Raw genomic sequence first — 17,392 nt, forward strand, 5'->3', positions numbered from 1 at the left:
AGATAGGGATAGTTTAGGTGTAGTTCTTTCCTTCTTTTCGGTTTACCCTTGTGGATTTGGCGTCATGCCCGTAGGGAGGAGGTGGCGGTGGAGCTGGAGCTGCTCTCTGCTGTCGGCGGTGATGCTGCTGCTGCTCGTGGCGCTCCGGTGGTCGGAGCCGGAGACGAGCGGCGTCAGAGCACCGGCATCCTCAACAATAAAGCTCATCTGCTACTCTTCAGATCTGAGCGTTTTCATCTTGGGATCTCCTCTATCAGGCCACCGTGGTGGTGGGGATGTGGAGGGGCAACCAGATGAAGATCCTCTTGTTGGATCTGGGAAGTGGCGTCCTGGAGCAGATCTTCCTCGCGCGCAACACGCGGTGACGAACTTCCTCGCCGCGATCTTCGGCCAACATGGTGGCCCATCTTCCTCATCCTCCATGGCGGAGGCCCTGAAGACCAACTGCTGGAGCTCGACGCCGGCGGAAGGACAAGTGGTTTGTCCCCGTCCTTCCAACGGTAGCCACAGGGGTTGGATCTCGCCGGAGATGAGCGTTCGAGCTCCTTGCGCTTGAATCTCGGCGGCAACGCCGTGAGTTCGCCGGCGTTCTGTGGCAGAGACACCGTTGTACTCGATTGCTTTTTCTTTTACTCTTCCAGGGTGTTTCTTGTAAAGTGGAGGGTCCCTTCTTCAAATGTTAGGTTGCTCAGGGCAGTAGATGTTAAGGGGCTTTCCTGCATTTTGTACCTGCCACTTGTTGTTATATAAAGTGCTCCACCGGGATCTTTTGACCCCTCTTTTGTTCAAAAAAAGAAAAAAGAAACAGCTACCTTTTTGGCCGTCCGATGTCTTCACCAATCTTGGTGCATCTGTATCTAGCTTCTACTCTGTGCCCCGTTGAGTCTCGCCGCACTCACCTGACTTTCCTTTTCCTTTTCAGTGTGTTTTTTGAAATTCCATTTTCCCTTCATTTATTTTGTCTGAGTCGCCCCACCTCTTCTGTCTAGCTTCTTCCTCTTGGTCCTGCGGGGAGGCGGAGGCATGGCGGAAAAGGATTCAGCGAAGCCACAACTAGCTCGACTGGTGTTGGAGGGGTCAGCGGCTGCAGCGGCGGCGCATCCTGCTCGGCCTGCATCGGTCCGCACCGGAGCGGGGAGTGCTGCTACGTCGCAACCGGCGGTAGATGTGATGGGGAGAGGTATTCCTCGTGTTCTTCTCCGTCCACCGGGGAAGAGGACGCCGATTCGCGAGCGCAGAAGGCCTGGTTCTAGCTGTCGTGATGGGTAATTGCTTGTTCCCATGTCCTCTGGATTTGTGTTCTGTAATTGGGGGTGGACGGATCCTAGCACGCCGGTTGCCTTTTGTGTTTCTCTGCAGCGTTATTCGTTTTGAATCGCTTGAGATTGGACTGCTCAGATGCTATTGTAGAGATTTGACCTTCTCTTTTTTGTGGAGCCGCATCAGCTGTGAGTTGGTTTTGGAGCCGCATCAGCTGAAGCATGTGTAGTACCTCTGCTTATGCGTGGTGTAGTGCTCAATTTATTGCACGTTTTAGGTAGTGTTTGGTTTGAATCTGTTCATCTGGGTTGGAGCTCCTTGCAGATGATCTAGGGCGTTTGGGTTATTGTTGATTTGTAGTTGGAGATAGGTAGCTAGATTTGTTAGTTTGACCTGAATGTGTTCATCTGTGCTGAGAGTCGCTGCAGATAATTCTTAGGCGTTCTGGGGTTATTTTTGCGAGGATTATACATATGTAAATGCTATACAATGCTGTATACGTTCTAAATGCAGAGAGGATAGCTATATAAATTGCTGTGTTTGATTTCTTTTGTAGATGCCCATGTATTTGGCTATATGATGTTGGGTTCTGAATTTAGTTTAAGACTGAGTCATATTTCTTTGTTTCCTTATGAGGAATCCGTATGATGTTGGGTTGTTTGTCTCTGCGCTACAACCTGTTCATTTTCTGTTTCTGTGTTGTGTCCATGCCTACTGCGCTTTATTGTTACTCTTATGATCTCGTTATTATTTTTCTTGCTACTTGTCGGAAACAACAACAATGGAAAATCCAGCAACAAAAGATTACATGTTGAAGTATTGTTGTGCATCCTCCCTTGATTTAAATTGCATTCCTATCTCAGGCATAATATCAGGACATACTGCTGACACATCTTGTGCAGTACCATTTGTAGCATCTTGTTCAGTACCTTGTGCATCATTATCTAAATATTTCTCCACGCCTTCTTCAGTTATGTTATTATCCTCCTTTTCTTGACTTTCATCGGGCGATTAAGATTTATCTTTTTTTGGATCATCATGTTGACCAATGTCTGCATTCCTTTTATCCAGGTTCCAAGAATGGTCAAAGTCGTGGTTATGTTCTTCATCTTCTTTGTCATCTTCTTCAGCAACCTAACAGGATAACATTCGCAAGTAATTAATTTCATTTTTATTGATTACTTATTTGTTTTTGTACTATATTTGTTTGCTACAGACATTGATTGCCTTAACTTTTTCTTACCTCATCCAGATGCATGTCATCAAACATAGTTGAGCCCCATGGATAATTCAGCTTCTTCTTGCATCTCAAATCTACCTTCTTCCAAGTGAGTATATGTTCGACGTTGCAGATGGTCCTTCATCATCTCCATTAATTAGGTTCCCTGCATAAGTTTGTAATGTGAGTATGTTGTAGTCATATGCATTTTGAATATGATTAGTATTTCTAATTGTGTTAATCAAATAGCTTACATGAGATATTTATTGATGTTTTTGAGTCTCAAACATGAATCTTCTTGCTTTCTTGCTTGCTTGTAGTTCATTTTGGATTCTTTCAGTAGCTAGACCCCATGTATTGTCATCGTTGGTCGACGACGATAAACTCCGGACATCTTCTATTTTACATCTTCTACTTTTGTATATGCAAAATTAAATATAGTTATATAGATCTGTTCATTATTTTTGAGAGCTTAGTAGTACTTCCCTGATATTTGCAATTTCCGATTTGCAGCGTATATCCAGGTCGCCCCTTAGCAACGGCATGCATGAAAATGTAGGCTGCAATTTTTTTTTTTTGATAATTCTGTTTAGCGCATAAAAGTATTGTTCTGAAAGTTAATACTAGAAGAAAAAGGGCTTTCTACAACATGCATTTTCTGAATACGCTATCTGTTTTTTTCTTGAAAATAGTACCTTCAATAATAAGTTGTCATTCATTTCTGCAATTGTATTTCCACCATTTATCCCCTGCAAGCAAAAAATATATATCATGAATTAGATGCAGCAATAAAAGTAATTCTTATTGCATCTATCTTTCATTGTTTTAGCATTTCATTCATTCATTTTCTCCATCATTTATCTTTCATTTTCAATTAGTAGTTCAGTCACTCTTCAGTTTGTACTTCAGTCTTCATTTTTTCAGATTATAATTCGTTTAGTTTCTGAGACCCTCAGTTAGAGGAGCGGTAGTCCATGAATTGTCTAAGTCTCTCATTTTTCATTCCCTATTTTATTTTAGTTTTGTATTGTCCCTCATTTTCGGCTTCTCATTCTTCAGTGTTCAGTTCATCAACTTTTTTAGTCAAGTCATGGAAATATAAACTAATTCGATCTATATTAATTCTTCATTTCTCCTAGTTTTCATTTATTTAGTGACTCATTTTTTTTAGTTTTCATTTTTCATTTTTCTTCATTTATTTTTTGCAGCCCATTGTATATCTCTTCCATCGTTCTCAGTTCCTTCACTCTTTCATTTTTCAGTTTCTATTTCAGTTAGTCTTGCGCCCCTAATTGTTTCTTCGATTTCAGAGTTCAGATGCTCTTCGTCAGTTTCTTTCTTCATTCATTCATGCATTCTTTCTTTCTTTATTTCTCAGTTCATTTCTCTGATTTCTTCATTCCCTCAGGTGCCAGTCCTTCTTTCTTCAGTCCTCCTTTATGCATGCCATTAGTTCTTTAGTTATCTTTCTCTATGTCATCCACGTTTCATTCATTCCTTCTTTTTATTAAATGCTTCATTTGTTGATTTCCGAGTTCAGATGCTCGTGTGGATGCTTGCTCACTCGCTCGTTTGTGTGTAAGGTTGTAGCAGCTCATCTCCGTCCGTGCATGAATCAGGTGTGAACATTTTCTTCTTAACCCATGTTTCTTCCTCACTTACCAGATTCAGTCGGACCTAAGGTTGTAGGAACTCATCTCCGTCCGGCATGAATCAGGTGCCAACAGTTCCTTTTAACCCCTGTTTTTCTCAAGACAGATCAACTTTGGACCTAAGGATGTAGCTACTCATCTCCTGTCCGGCATGGATCAGGTGCCAGCATCAGTAGCTGCGAATATTGTCTAGCTCTCTATCTGTCATTATACATTGCTCATTTGTTTAGCTATTCATTTTTCCCTACGCAATGTCTTTTTGATCCTTTTTTTGTAGTATTTCATTATCTCAATCACTTACTATGTATTTATTTTTCACATTTGTATTCCTAGATGTCGAGATCCAATCCGACCTAGTGACCTAGTTGCTCATCTTCGGCCAGCTTTGTATAAGTTGCTTTCAGCAGCCAATGCACTCCTAGTCCAGGCACATCCCTATCCGATGCTACTTCCACCTCTCTGGTTATGCTCTCTCATTTTACGTCTATGTTATGTCGCATTGTCTCTGTTCTAGCACTCATCTCCGCATGCCAACCTAATATCTTTTGATCGTGGGTTTCGTAGTATTTCATTAACTAAATCACTAACTATGCATTCTTTTTCACCCCTGTATTCCTAGATGTCAAGATCCAGTCTGACATACTGACCTAGTTGCTCATCTTCGGTGGCTGGTTTTTCTATCAGTTGCTTTTCAGCAGCCAATGCACTCCCCGTCAAGGTACATCTCTATCCGATTGTACTTCTACCTCTCTGATGATGTCTCTCGTTTACGTTTGTGTGATGTCGCACTATCTGTGTTCCTATGTTTGTAGATTTGAAAAGTTGTTCCTAATGCAAGAAGAAAAGGGCAGCTTAGTGGCCTAGTGCACTATTACTTTTTAAAGAGAGTTCTGTGTGATCAGCCTTACATGATCATGCAACATTTTCCTACCTGGATGTTGTCAAAAGCACTTGAAGATTCACCTTTCAGTTGGTTCCAGAAGTAATTTAAGTGTTTTTGTGTCACAGGCTCACAAGGGAAGTAAAACTTGAATAAGAGTGCATCGTAATTAGTGTTAGTTTTCAAATCAAGGTATGCAACTACAGACATCAAACGATAAAACTGCTGACAGTGAAACTTTTGTGTTTCAGTTGTTAAGAAGATCGGAACCATACCTTAGGGTGTATAGCATCTCAAAGTGGAAGTAGGGTTTCTTGCAGAAATTCCTTTCCTTTCTTCTTGTCCGGTGGTTGTTCTTCTCTTCCGTCCATTGTTTTGGGGTAGGATCCTGTCGATAGAAGCAGCGAATGGCTGGAAGGAGTGGTTGGAGTGGTTGAAGCATGTGAGGTGTTTGCTTGCTGAAGAAGAAGGTCGGACAGCTGTTTTGGGCCTTGTAGGGTCATGCACCCGCTGAGCTTTCATGTTCCGTGGGCTTTGTAACGTTCTGTTTCGTGTATGGGTTTGTAACGTTAATCTGGTTGCATTTTTCGTGGGATGTTCTACTGGCATCGGACTCAAAAACAGTCTGTAACTCAAAATCTGTCTGTTTATGTTAATGAAACAGACACATTTTCATTAAACTGAGTATCGTTCGTTGTTGTGTTCAGAAGACAGTTGTTTTCATTTGATTGGTCCAGAAAAAGTGCCTGTTTACGAATTGAAAAACAGCCAGCTGCTGTATAGTCAGTCCCGTTTTATATTATTACTAACCATACCGTCTGGGTTCCTGAACAGCTATTTCCCATGACATTATCGCAATTCTTCAACATTATTCCCTGTGACAACAATATGCTTGGGTCGCATTGTAGGGCGCCGATGCTTCTGCGAAGCACAAACTCAATACTTCCCCATAATACTCAGTGTTCTGAGACTATAGCCACTGCAATATCCTATTGTTTTGGTAAGCTTCCGGATGAGTCCTTGATCATGATGAACGAGCAGCTGATAAGTCCAGCGAGCATCAAGAAGGATCAATCCAAGTTTCTGAAGGAGCACAGGTTTCAACTCCGTGTATTTTGGGCAGTGCAACAAAACAATATACGCAATGTTCTTTGAGTGACAGAAGTGCATGTGGCAGAAGACGGATTGGCGTTTTATTAGTAGAGATTGGATTCTTAATGAAGGAATCATGCATAATTGCATATGTTTGGATGAGCCGAGCAGAGTCCTTCGCGGTTCGGCTGAGCTGTTGTTGCCGTATATACTAGGCACGCTTCGTATCGAGTTTGATTATAACACGTACGGCCTCTCTCGCATACCATAAGAACTGGACGAAAGCCTGCTTGATTGAGGACCGACCCTTTTTTTTAACGTACCAAGCTGAGGACCGACTTTTTTTAAGTACCAAAAAATTTGTTCCAGTTTTTTTGACGGACGAAAATTTATTCCGATTTTTTAAACCTACCAACACCTGATCCGTAACTTATTAGTAGAGATTGATATATGACTTCGTACGTCTAGGAGTGTTGTTGGAAGTTTATGCGGCAGCTCCAACATTTCTTTTCTTGTTTCAATAATAGCACAGTAATTATTTTAAAAAATTCTCTTAAGTCTGAAACTAGCTTTCTTTTAATGTAAAATGGAAAAGAAGAATTGCCAGCGTTCTAGGTTCTGTAAATTTAATGGAAGTGTTTTCAGAGTTGAGCAAATTAAGAACAAAACTGAGCATATATGGTGAACCGAGTAACTGCTACTGGATTTAAGTTATTGTTCGTACTTCAAGCGCCGTACCGGTACCAAAGATAAGGTGTGTCCAAAGATTAGACAGCCCAGAGCGATCATTCCTCAATCGAGTGTCACTATCAAGTTCCTACCCAGCGTTCAATATCCTGATGAATCAGAAAACAATTCCGAGCTCCTACTCATTTTAGTTTACAGAAAAAGGCGTTATAGGGACAGGGTATATCTGTACTAACAACTCAGTTTTGCCCCAGTTTCTAAATTTTAACAACACTTCAAAACGTAATGCAAGTCCTGGAATGCAGCACAGCATTTGCATTATATCGTTTCTTCAGATGGCCGCTCACACACTGTAAAAAGTCCAACACTTTACTGCAGATCGAAGATGAAGAATTCATATGTACGAATATACTGTATATAGCAGTCTGGACAGGCAATGTACTGCGTCTACCTTAAAATATGGAAACATCCAGTCCTAAGCAAACACGAAGCATTATCAATAACAGTTATATGTAGTGAACATTCACTGTTTCTAGCAACTGAAACTTTCAACTAAACAATATGAACTTGTTACAGAAATTATAATATTCATAACTGGAATCTGAAAGCTCTTGACTCAGGAAGGTGTACAAAAATACATAGAAGAGGGCATCTGGGTCATACATGGTTTAAAAATAAGTTAACTACATCCAGAATGCCACGGGAGTCGAGCAAAGATCATTAAGCTCGTGTCCTTCAACCATCTCGTAAGAGCGCGCACTTAGCCGCGTTGTCCTCAGCTCTCCATTTTTATCATACTTGAGACCAAACTTGGTGACGTACAGCACAAGGCGACGTGGCCCCTGGCAGCGTTGATTATATTTTTTGTGGAGGAGAGACTGAATTAGGCAGTAGTTGTTGTTGCCCATGTAGAGAAGGTTGGCACCTAGGTGCCTCTCGTTGTCTTGAGAGAAGAGCTGGTCCTTGCCGAGCTTCCAGGCTGGCATGGAACCACATTTGGCAGCGGTGGCAACAGGTGGCACATCACAGCAGCACACATAACCAATACCACCTTTGTGACGGCAGAGTCCAACCCAAGCATCAAGTTCGTTGTCAAAGTAGGCTTGGCCTTTGAAAGGCATGACCCAGTTTCCTTGGCAACTCCAGCTAAGCTTCTCAGTATCCAATGAGAAGGTGCTTTTCACCTCGGAGACGAAGAGTGTGTGGCCATCGGGGTGCAATGCAGAGGATGTGATGCAACTAGACTTGACCGGGGCCAAGTCTGGGAGTATGGTCCAAGACCACTGAGTGTCTTTGTTGTGGGGTGCCGGTGGCGGGGCACCAAGCACACACACGCTGGATTCCACCATCATGTAAAGCTCGCCACCAACAGACGCGAAAACAGGCTTGTGATATACCTTGTGGCCATCGGGGTGTGCGCAGAGGGTGAGCCCCAGAGTTTTGGTGTCGATTACGGGGAAGGCGTTGTCGGCTCTGCTGGAGACTGGCATTGCAAGTATGTTGGTGCCATGCCCGCCGAAATACCACAATCTGCAGTGAGGGGCCTTAAAGCGAATAACAGGCGGCTCTGGGAGGGTCTCCGCATCTTCATCCAGGTCCAAGGCCTCAGCATCAGAGTCAAAGGCGTCGGAGTCGGCTTCAGAGTCAAAGGGCTCGGCGTGGGCTTCAGAGTCCAAGGCATCGACATCTATCTTGCGCACGCTGTATCCCCTTTCCCAGTCATCCACCACGAGATAAAGATGCTGCCGCTGCCGCGGCTGCGACTGCCCCCGCCGCCGCTTGACAGTGTGGCCACATGGCTGAAGCATGAGCTGCCGCTTTGACATGCCGTCTTCTTCCTCTCCGGTGGCGGTGGGGCTATGTGATCTTTTTTTTTTTTTGAGATGGGGGGAGGCTCTGTGATCTGTGTGTTGCCAGCAAACAGATCAGCTCCTCAGAATAAGAAAACCAGGACCGGCCCCTAATAAATAACCAAAAGGATGTTGACTGAGAAGCGGTGCCGTTTTGATCGTACCCGAATCGAATTCCACTCAGATTAGGAGTCCGTCATAGACTTCCCTACTATCCGGTGGGGCTTTGTGATCTGTGTGTTGCCACCAAACAGATCAACTCCTCAAAATCAGAAAACCAGGAACCGGCCCCCGAATAAATAAGGGAAGCAAAACTATGTGTGTTGATCGAGAAGCGGTGCGGTTTGATCGTACCCGAATTCCACTCAGATTAGGAGTCCATCATAGACTTTGACTCGGGGGAAAAAATTCGCCCAGGACGTCCCTTCCCCAATCCAGCGAGGGTAGGTGAGAGTGGAAGGATCTCCCACGGCGAAGCTGAGAGCTTTGTGCGGCGGCTAGGGTTTGATCACTGCGAAACCACGGTACTCTAGCATTTTACAGATCCTGGACTGCGGGCGAGCTCGACTGGGCTGGGTTTGGCGCACTTCACCTTCTCACAAAAGCCTTTCCGAGGAATCGCTCGCGGTAGATAGCGAGGAGATGAATAGGCCCTGTAAATTGGGATGTCCTCTTCTATTTTTGATCTTATCGATTGTCCAAGGCCTCGAAGCCCAAGCTGTATTTCTTGTTTATCCTTTGCTTGCTTGGTGTTTGATGTAAGTTGACCTTCCTGCACCTTGTACTTGCCGTTTTGGTATTTCCTATATTTAACAGCTAGCTGTTTTTCAATTGGTGCACATTCACTTTTTTGTCCGTTGATTATCGATCATCTTCACGAATCTCGGCGCATCGCATCAGCAATGTTTGGGCCTCTGAGCCGCACCGACCCACACACTCTCAGTTTCTATTTTGTCTTCGTTTCAGTCGAGCTGTGAGGACCAAAGGAGAAGCCGAGATAGGGCGATGTCATGGCGGAGAGGTTCTGCCAAGATTCCTGATCGGGCGCTCCTCGAGAGAGCGATGACTCGCGAAGCCATGGGCGTCGTGGCGGAGATAGGTTACTCTCTGATTCGTTTCCTCTGTCTCCCACTCTCCCCTCTGCCATTTGTTCACCGGCGTGGGAGTCAGGAGATGTTTTTGTTCGGATCTGGTATTTGGATGTGGCACCCCCGACACTGGAGTAGCAGGATTGTCTGTTTTCTACTGGAGGCACTAACGCTCGAGGTCTGCGGATGCGTCCCACGAGGTCATCGGCGGCATGGTCTTATTCAGGTGGCAGATTGCAGATTCAGTCGCTGGGCGGAGTCGGAGGTGTGACTGTGGGGGGTCCTGATTATTAATTATGTTTAATTTCGTGCCTTGGAGCTCCATGGTTGGGGAAGTTCATATCTTATTTTTTATTTTAAATTCATCCACTAGAAGAGAAATTACGTGGGTACCTGCTTGCCAGTGTGTTTGTGGCGCAACCAGTAGTTGGTAGGGGATTTGGACTTGTGCACATTTCCCTCGTTAGTCTTGTCTCCCCCAATCCCTTTTTCATGTGTTTGTTTGTGTTACGGTGTTGTTGTTGATGCCTTTTGATACAGTGTACTATAGATTAAAATCCCCTTATGTGATTAGTTGCTTATACTTTGTACTCTTGAATTTACTGTCAAATTGTTTAGAGCATTTTAGTTCTGAATTTTATAGAACCTGCGTTGAAGATGAGTCTGTGATTCTCCATCTCAATGTTTTTTTTTGTAGATAACCTGTGATTTTGAAATAAAAGGAGTGTCCGATTCATGCACTGTGATCGCTGTTTCTAACGAGGGCAAGCGGCAACATGATGATGGGTGTTGTTGGCTGGTTGTTTTTCGCTGATATAGTGGATTTGACCCCTTCCTCTCACTGTTTCAAGTTTCAAGCTGTGGTGCGGGAATTGCTTGAATCACTTACTGTTGTGTGATTATTCAAGGAGGTGAGTTTTTGTGTGTTGATTATTTTCTGTTTGCCATCCTTTTGGTGATGTGTGAGTTCAGACTTTAAGTTTCCATATTAGCAATTATGTTTCATGCCTGATCTGGTTAGAAAATAAGAAATGTTGATACTGCAGCCTAGTGTCACTGTAGTGTAGGTTTGTCGTGGAAACAAATTGTTTGGTTCAATAATCCCTAGAGGCATAGCTGTAGTTACACACAGGTATTTGGTGGTTTTTCTTCTCTATGCTCCAGATCAGAATTGGAGGGCTTTTGTGCAGGAACTAAGCAAGGATGCCAGACGACATCAAAATCTTAGTTTTCTCTCTCATTTTAGGTTGAAAGAATTTTCCAAAGCTTGCTATTCATGATGTAGTGTTCGAGCAGATCGAATTGATTAGTCTCTTTATTTTCTTCAGTCTTTCATTTTAGCAGTCACTCATTTTTCGGCGTTTCAGTCATGAACTTGCTCTTTCTCGCCTAAGTTCTCTTCAGTTTCCGGTTACATTGTTTTCAATTTTCCTCTATATTCAGTGACTTAGTCTCTATATCCAGTCTCTCAGTTTAATTTGTTTAGTCTCACATTTTGGCAGACACTCATTTTCCGGCGTTTCAGTCGGTTAATTGGTTATTCAGTTTTTTTGTTGATCTTTAGTCATTTCTTGACATTTAAAGAATCAGTTGAGTCTTTCAGTTTTTCATTCTCTCATTTCTCGGCACTTCAAAATTCATTCCTCATTTCTTTGCTTTGAATTTCGTGAGGTATTTTTATCCAGCTTGCTGTTATTTAGTGTCAGTCATCTCACTCTTGTACATATTCATTATTTGAGTCTGTATTCATACTTGTTATTCATTCTTTTGTCAGTCCTCTCAATCTTATTCTTCATTATTTGAGTCTGCATTCTCAGTCTTTCATTGTTTCAGTAATTATTTATTTATTTCAGTGTTATAGCTTTATTTATTTTTTGCTTTTCAGTGTGCCATTCTCTTGATTGCTTCATTTCCTCACTCTCATTTTTAGATCTTCAATACTTCATTGTTTCAGTCCTTACAGTGCAAAACTACTTAAAACTTACTTGTGAGTTTCAGAAAAATGGCCTACCATACAGTGCACAACTACCTGAAAGTTATTTGAGAGTTTCAGCTTTAAATTCCACAGATTTTCATAGTATTATTCTCTTGATTGATTTAGTTTCTTAGTCATATTTTAGATCTTCATTACTTGAGTGATTCAGTATTTATTTCACAGTTTCAGCTATTTTCACTGTATCATCTATCCAACATTTAACTATGTTTAAGTTTGAAATCGGTTCCAAGACTGGGAAAAGGAGGAGGTCCATATTTTTAATTTATCTTTTAGTTAGCAATTACTTGTTTGTGCAATTCACCAATCTCATTTTTCTCAACCATTGTTTGTTACTTATGCGGATAGAGAAAATGGGATCAAAGATGTGAAGTGGCAAAGAAAAAGTTGCAGTTTGCCGATGGGGAGATGTCTACCCATTTGAATCCATTTCTTGATACTTTCTGTCCACCATCATGCTCACTTTTCCATGAATCAAGTTTTCTTTTAAATATTTGTGTTCTCGTATACTAATGTTTCAGTATTGTTCTTCACTCTTTCATTCCTCATTTATTCAGTCTTCTTATTTTTTTTCGAGAAAACGCAATGACATTGCGTTTCATTTCATTGCAAAGAAGAGTTGGTTACAGATGTTAGCCACCTCGGTGGCTTACAGATACGGGAATTCAGTGTACATCCCAGTCTGTGGGTAGGATATCGCGGAGGCCAGCCGCACCAGCTCTCGCCCAAAGCGTTGCTTCTACTCTAAACTTCTCACACACGCGCTGGACCGTAGGCCTCTCTCCCTCAAAGACGCAAGCGTTTCGGTGCTTCCAAATGAGCCAAGGGATGAGCAGCGTGACAGTGGCAAGACCCTTGCGCATTTGCTTCGGAGTTGCTTGCCTCGCCAAGATCCACCATTCGCCGAGCGAGGGCTCATTGTCGGTGGCCCGCAGGTGAGCCTAAGCAATGCCAAGGTGTCATGCCAGACATGCCTTGAGAAGGGGCATGCTAGCAGTAGGTGTTGCAACGATTCCGGTTCCTGATCGCATAGGAGACATCTGGGATGGTGTTGTAGGCCGTGTCTCTGCAGCCTTTCCGCTGTCCAACATCGGTCCTTGTGAGCAAGCCAGTGGAAGAACTTTACCCGCGGCGGCGCCCAGGTTCTCCAAATCACTCCAAATCAGTCTCCATGCACCGCAGCTCTTGGATCCTTGGAACATGCTCAAGTAGCAGGTCTTGGCGGAATATGTTCCGTTAGCACTCCAACGCCATACCATTTGATCTGGCTGGTCGGTGAGTGTGAATTGCTCCACCTTCCTCCAAAGCAGCAGGTACTGGCCGATCTAACGGATGCCGATGACACCATGGATGTCACGAGCCCAGCGGTGCGCGAGTAGTCCGTCGGCGATCGATGTGCCCTTTCGGCGTCTCTTGGGGATGCGAGCATACGGCTTCCGGTGCGATTTGACCGACGGAGCGGCCGTCGATCCGGCCGGTCCTCCCGCAACCTCGCCGGTCCGTCCGTCGCCGGCGATCATGTGGGTGGAGGCGAAGAACAAGCGGCGCTCCTGCTGGGTGAATTGCAAGTCCGAGCCGGCTCCGAGCTCGTCTTGGTCGGTTCTACTTAGCCACGCCCAACGTAGACGCAGCGCTAGCCCAGCCCTCTCCGGATCATGGACGCCGAGGCCTCCAAGTGAGATTGGCCGGCTTACGGTGCGCCAATTGACGTGGCGGTGTCCACCGCTAGCCTCGGCTCTTCCCTCCCAAAGAAATCCACGCTGTATCTTCTCCAAGCATCTTGAGGATGCACTTTGGCGGCCGTAGAACCGGGATCCGGTGCAGGGGATTGCAGCCGGAACGGCTTTGACGAGCGTGAGCCGCCCCGATCCGTCCATGAGCCCGGACTTCCAAGTTGGAAGTTTAGCCGCGGTCTTGGCCACCAGGGGCGTGAACCGGGCCCCGGTAGGACGCCGCAAAGTCGCTGGGATGCCCGGTAGGTCAAGGGCAAATCCGCTAACCGGCAGCCCGCAGTCGTGGTGATCACCGTGGCCGCATCCTCCTCGCAGCTTCAGCAATGTCGCCGCGCTCTTGTCGTAGTTGACTTGTAGGCCGGAGGCTCGCCAAACAGCCGCAAGATTGACTTGACGGCATTGGCGTCGGCGACGGCGGGGTGGCGTAACATGACCACGTCGTCGGCATAGAGGGATGCCACCGGGATGGTCTTGGTCGGGTGGAGAGCTTGTAGAATTCCGACAGCCGGCCGCGTGCGTGACCAGCCTCCCAAGGGCATCCACGGCCAACACGAAGAGCTGCGGCGACAAGGGGTCCCCTTGCCGCAGCCCTCGGCGGTGCCGCATCGGTGGCCCAGGGCAGCCATTTAGCAGACACGCGTGCTTGCGAGGAGAAAGCAGGATCGCAATCCAGCCCATGAATTTGTCGCCGAAACCATACCGCCGGAGCACCTCGAAGAGGAACGTCCGAGGATAGCGTGTCAAAGGCTTTGGCGAGATCGAGCTTCAAAGCATGACTCTTGGCTCACGTAGCTGATGTAACAGGCGCATGGACCTGCTCGGACAAGCACGAAATTGTTGTGTAGGCTGCGGCCACCGATGAAAGCGTTCCGGTTCTTGCTCACTAGGCCGTTGAGCTTCGGGCCAGCCTTAGCGATAGCACCTTCGCGACGACTTTGCCAATCAAGTGCACGAGACCGATGGGACGGTAGTCGCCAAGCGTCCGGGCATCCGGGCGTTTAGGTAGCAGAGGTGAGCAGCGCTTGGTTGATCCTATGGAATCCTCGTCCGCGTAGATCATCGAACCGGTGGAAGACGGCGAGCACGTCTTGTTTGACCACGGGCCGACGATGCGCGCAGAAATTCGGCGGTGAATCCGTCGAGCCCGAGTGCTTTGCGTGCGGGTAAGCGCTTGATCGCAGCCCGCATCTCGTCCTCGGAGAATGGCTCATCGAGCTCGGCTAGATCGGCCAGACGGCGTGATCAGCCGGTCGAGGTTTAGGGTGCAATCTCGAACAAACTCCGTGCCAAGCAGGTCGTTGAAGTGCGAGAAAGCCGCCTCAGCCATCTCGGCAGGTTGGTCGAGCACGCGGTTGCCAACCGTGATACGGCGTATCCTATTCTTCTGCCGGCGGTATGAGCACTGCTGGTGGAAGAACGCAGACATTGGCGTCTCCATCCTTTAGGTTAGCGATACGGGCCCGCCGGCGTGCGATCGTGCGATCGAGCGACGCAAGGCCAAGGCGGGAAAGCTTGAGAGCTTTGTGCAGCCACGATTCGTGTGGCGTCGCCGTGCGGCCCTCCCCGGCCTTGTCAAACCGGAGTATGAGCTCACGGCAGATTGCCGCCTTGTGGCGCACGTTCCCGATCGACTTGGCAGCCCAGCCTAGTCAATTTCCTCGCAGCGGCCTGTAGTCTCGAGCATCATACGCTCAAAGGGGTCGACGCTCTCGGACCGAGCCCCAAGCCTCTCGCCACCGTTTCCTCGGAAGCCATCGAGGCGCAGCCGTAACTCCTCAAAGTGGAACCGGCGGTGCGTCGGTGGCGAAGGAGAGCAATCCAGCAGAAGAGGGCCGTGATCGGAGACGACGGACGCCGAGCAGCTTAGGCTGCACTCACCAACAAGTTCCTCCCAATCAGCAGGTGCATAGGACGCGGTCAAGCAGCACCAGGGTGGGCGGATCTTGCCCATTAGTCCACGTATAGCGGCGGCCATTAAGGTACACCTCTTTTAGCGCTAGGTCGTTGATGCAGCGCCGGAATCTCCCCATCATGCGCCTGTCCAAACGATCATTGTTCTTGTCCTCGTCCCGATATATCAGGTTGAAATCGCCACACAACATCCATGGGCCGGGGCATAGGGGGCGGAGGTCACGCAGCTCCCGGAGGAACTCGATCTTGTCGGCGTTCTCCTCGCGGTCCGTAGACTATGGTGATCCACCGGGCATGGTGCCGAAGCGGTGACCTTGGCGGAGAGGGTGTTGGTGGTGAAGATGGGGTCGGTGATGGACACCGTCCTACTCTGCCACGCAAGGAGGATGCCGCCACGGGTTCCATCAGCAGGGAGATACGTGAAGTCGTCAAATTCAGCGCCAAGTGTTTCCAGGATCAGGCCCGAGTAGAACAGATCGATCTTAGTCTCTTGAAAGCATACAATGGAGGCGTTTGTGGTCGCGAGCGGTGGCACGGATGGCGATACGGCGTGCCTTGGAATTCAGCCCGCGCACGTTCCAGATGACAATCTTAAGGTTTTCTAACATGGGGAACGGGATCGACGTCGAGTGTAGCAAGCAGCTACATCTGCAGCTGGCAGCCGGGCAGCACTGTGCAAGGAGGCACTGCGGGATCCGCTGGAACCTCCCTGTCGACAATGGCGGCAATGGCGCGCAGGATATCTAGCGGTATTGGCATCGCAAAGACCTTGTCGTAGGCTCTCATAGTTTCCTCCGTGATCTTCTCGTTGAGGTCGAGCAGTCCCAAGGTGCGCAGGACCCGGACATGGGCGCGTCTTCTCGCTGTGGGTGGCGCGGCAGTGCCCGAGGCTGCCGTCGTGCGCCTGGAAGCTGATCGGCCTCGTCTTGGAGAGAAGACAAGGGGGCGGTGAGGTCGCTTTCCGGGAGTAGGTAGGGCAGCGCTCAGCTTGCCGGTGGCAGCGGTGAGGAACTCGCCCAAAGTCCAGGAGCTTGGAGGCGCTTGCTGCGGACGCGCGCGCTGGCTGCGGCGCATCACCACAGGTGGGGACTTGAACTTGCCTGGTGTGGTGGTGGCTTCTGCTGCATCTGGGCCGTTAGCCAGGGGGTGGGCTGGGCTGCATTGGGCCTGGGTCTCCTCGACGAGCGAAGCAAGGGGCGGTGACGTTGCGGCGGGCGACGCAAATTCGGATGGTGGCTGCATGGCAGTTTCTTCCCGCCCTCCGTCGGTGGACTGGGGCGTTTGGTCCACAGAAGCGTCCAAATCACCAGCAGGCGGGACACAGGAGTTGCCCGACAGGGGATCAGCCTTGGGTGCTGCAACCGCTCCAATTTGGGAGTCTGGTACCTCGCTCACATCAAAAGATGGGGCGGTCTGCATCTCTTCTAGGTCCCGACAAGGCGTGGGCGCAGTGGGATTGGCGCTATCTGCGATCTGTGGCAGCGTGGGAGCAGCGCTGGTCGGGGAGGCGGCCATAGGGGTCGTGCCATCTGTCCCATGTGCAGCTGTATCCGGGCCCAAGGGTGTACTGGTCGTGGCAGGGTCAGGGGCAGCAGCAGTGTTGGCAGGGGCTGCCACCTTCTTTCGCCAAAAGCAGCGGTTGCTTTTGCGCTGGCGAGCTGGCCGGCGCGACCCGCTTTGACTTGGCCATGGCTGCATCGTCCGTACGCCGGAGGCGGCACCGGTGCGCGGCGGCGGAGGGCCAGGCCACTGCACGTCACAAGCCACGCCATCGGCGCGCCGTCCTCGTCTCTGAGTTGCCCATGGGAGAGAGTCGACGGCCATGCCGTCCGCCCTCCCCGGTGGCCGAGTGGCGTCGCCGTCCGCCCGCCGTCGCTTGCGGCCACGGCCGCGGCGCCGAGCATGGGGGCGCCTGTTGTCGTCATCACCACGGCCGCTGCCGGCGTCGTCGTTGCCACCATCTGGGCCATCCGCAAGGTGCGCGGCCGGCGCCGAGTGTGCATCAGCAGCCACGTTGATGGAGATGG

At 48.0% G+C, this 17,392-nt stretch overlaps 1 protein-coding gene and 2 long non-coding RNA genes across 8 annotated transcripts; 1 reads left to right on the forward strand and 2 right to left on the reverse strand.

Annotated features, from left to right (window-relative positions):
* Window positions 1-995: 995 nt before the first annotated feature.
* On the forward strand, window positions 996-5,691 carry LOC124693607. Of its 4 annotated transcripts, XR_007000112.1 has the most exons (9): window positions 996-1,265; window positions 2,332-2,415; window positions 2,513-2,588; window positions 2,993-3,034; window positions 4,020-4,098; window positions 4,238-4,291; window positions 4,465-4,593; window positions 4,751-4,849; window positions 4,944-5,691. It is a non-coding gene; the product is annotated as an uncharacterized LOC124693607 (long non-coding RNA). The 4 variants fall into 4 exon arrangements; XR_007000109.1 differs by having other exon boundaries at window positions 2,332-2,588; XR_007000111.1 differs by having other exon boundaries at window positions 2,332-2,588; window positions 5,263-5,691.
* On the reverse strand, window positions 2,726-5,414 carry LOC124693608. The gene is made up of 3 exons (XR_007000113.1): window positions 5,287-5,414; window positions 3,175-3,228; window positions 2,726-3,039 (listed from the first exon to the last, which is right to left on the reverse strand). It is a non-coding gene; the product is annotated as an uncharacterized LOC124693608 (long non-coding RNA).
* A 1,644-nt stretch (window positions 5,692-7,335) lies between the features above and the next one.
* On the reverse strand, window positions 7,336-9,143 carry LOC124689029. Of its 3 annotated transcripts, XM_047222634.1 has the most exons (3): window positions 8,995-9,143; window positions 8,805-8,873; window positions 7,336-8,693 (listed from the first exon to the last, which is right to left on the reverse strand). In XM_047222634.1, exon 3 carries the CDS (start codon window positions 8,614-8,616, stop codon window positions 7,474-7,476), a length of 1,143 nt encoding a protein of 380 aa, XP_047078590.1. In that variant the 5' UTR covers window positions 8,617-8,693; window positions 8,805-8,873; window positions 8,995-9,143; the 3' UTR covers window positions 7,336-7,473. The 3 variants fall into 3 exon arrangements, with proteins under 3 accessions (XP_047078590.1, XP_047078589.1, XP_047078587.1); XM_047222633.1 differs by lacking the exon at window positions 8,805-8,873; XM_047222631.1 differs by having other exon boundaries at window positions 7,336-8,873.
* Window positions 9,144-17,392: the final 8,249 nt, after the last annotated feature.

The sequence above is a fragment of the Lolium rigidum genome, chromosome 2 (assembly GCF_022539505.1).
Source record: "Lolium rigidum isolate FL_2022 chromosome 2, APGP_CSIRO_Lrig_0.1, whole genome shotgun sequence".
Lineage (NCBI taxonomy): Eukaryota > Viridiplantae > Streptophyta > Magnoliopsida > Poales > Poaceae > Lolium > Lolium rigidum.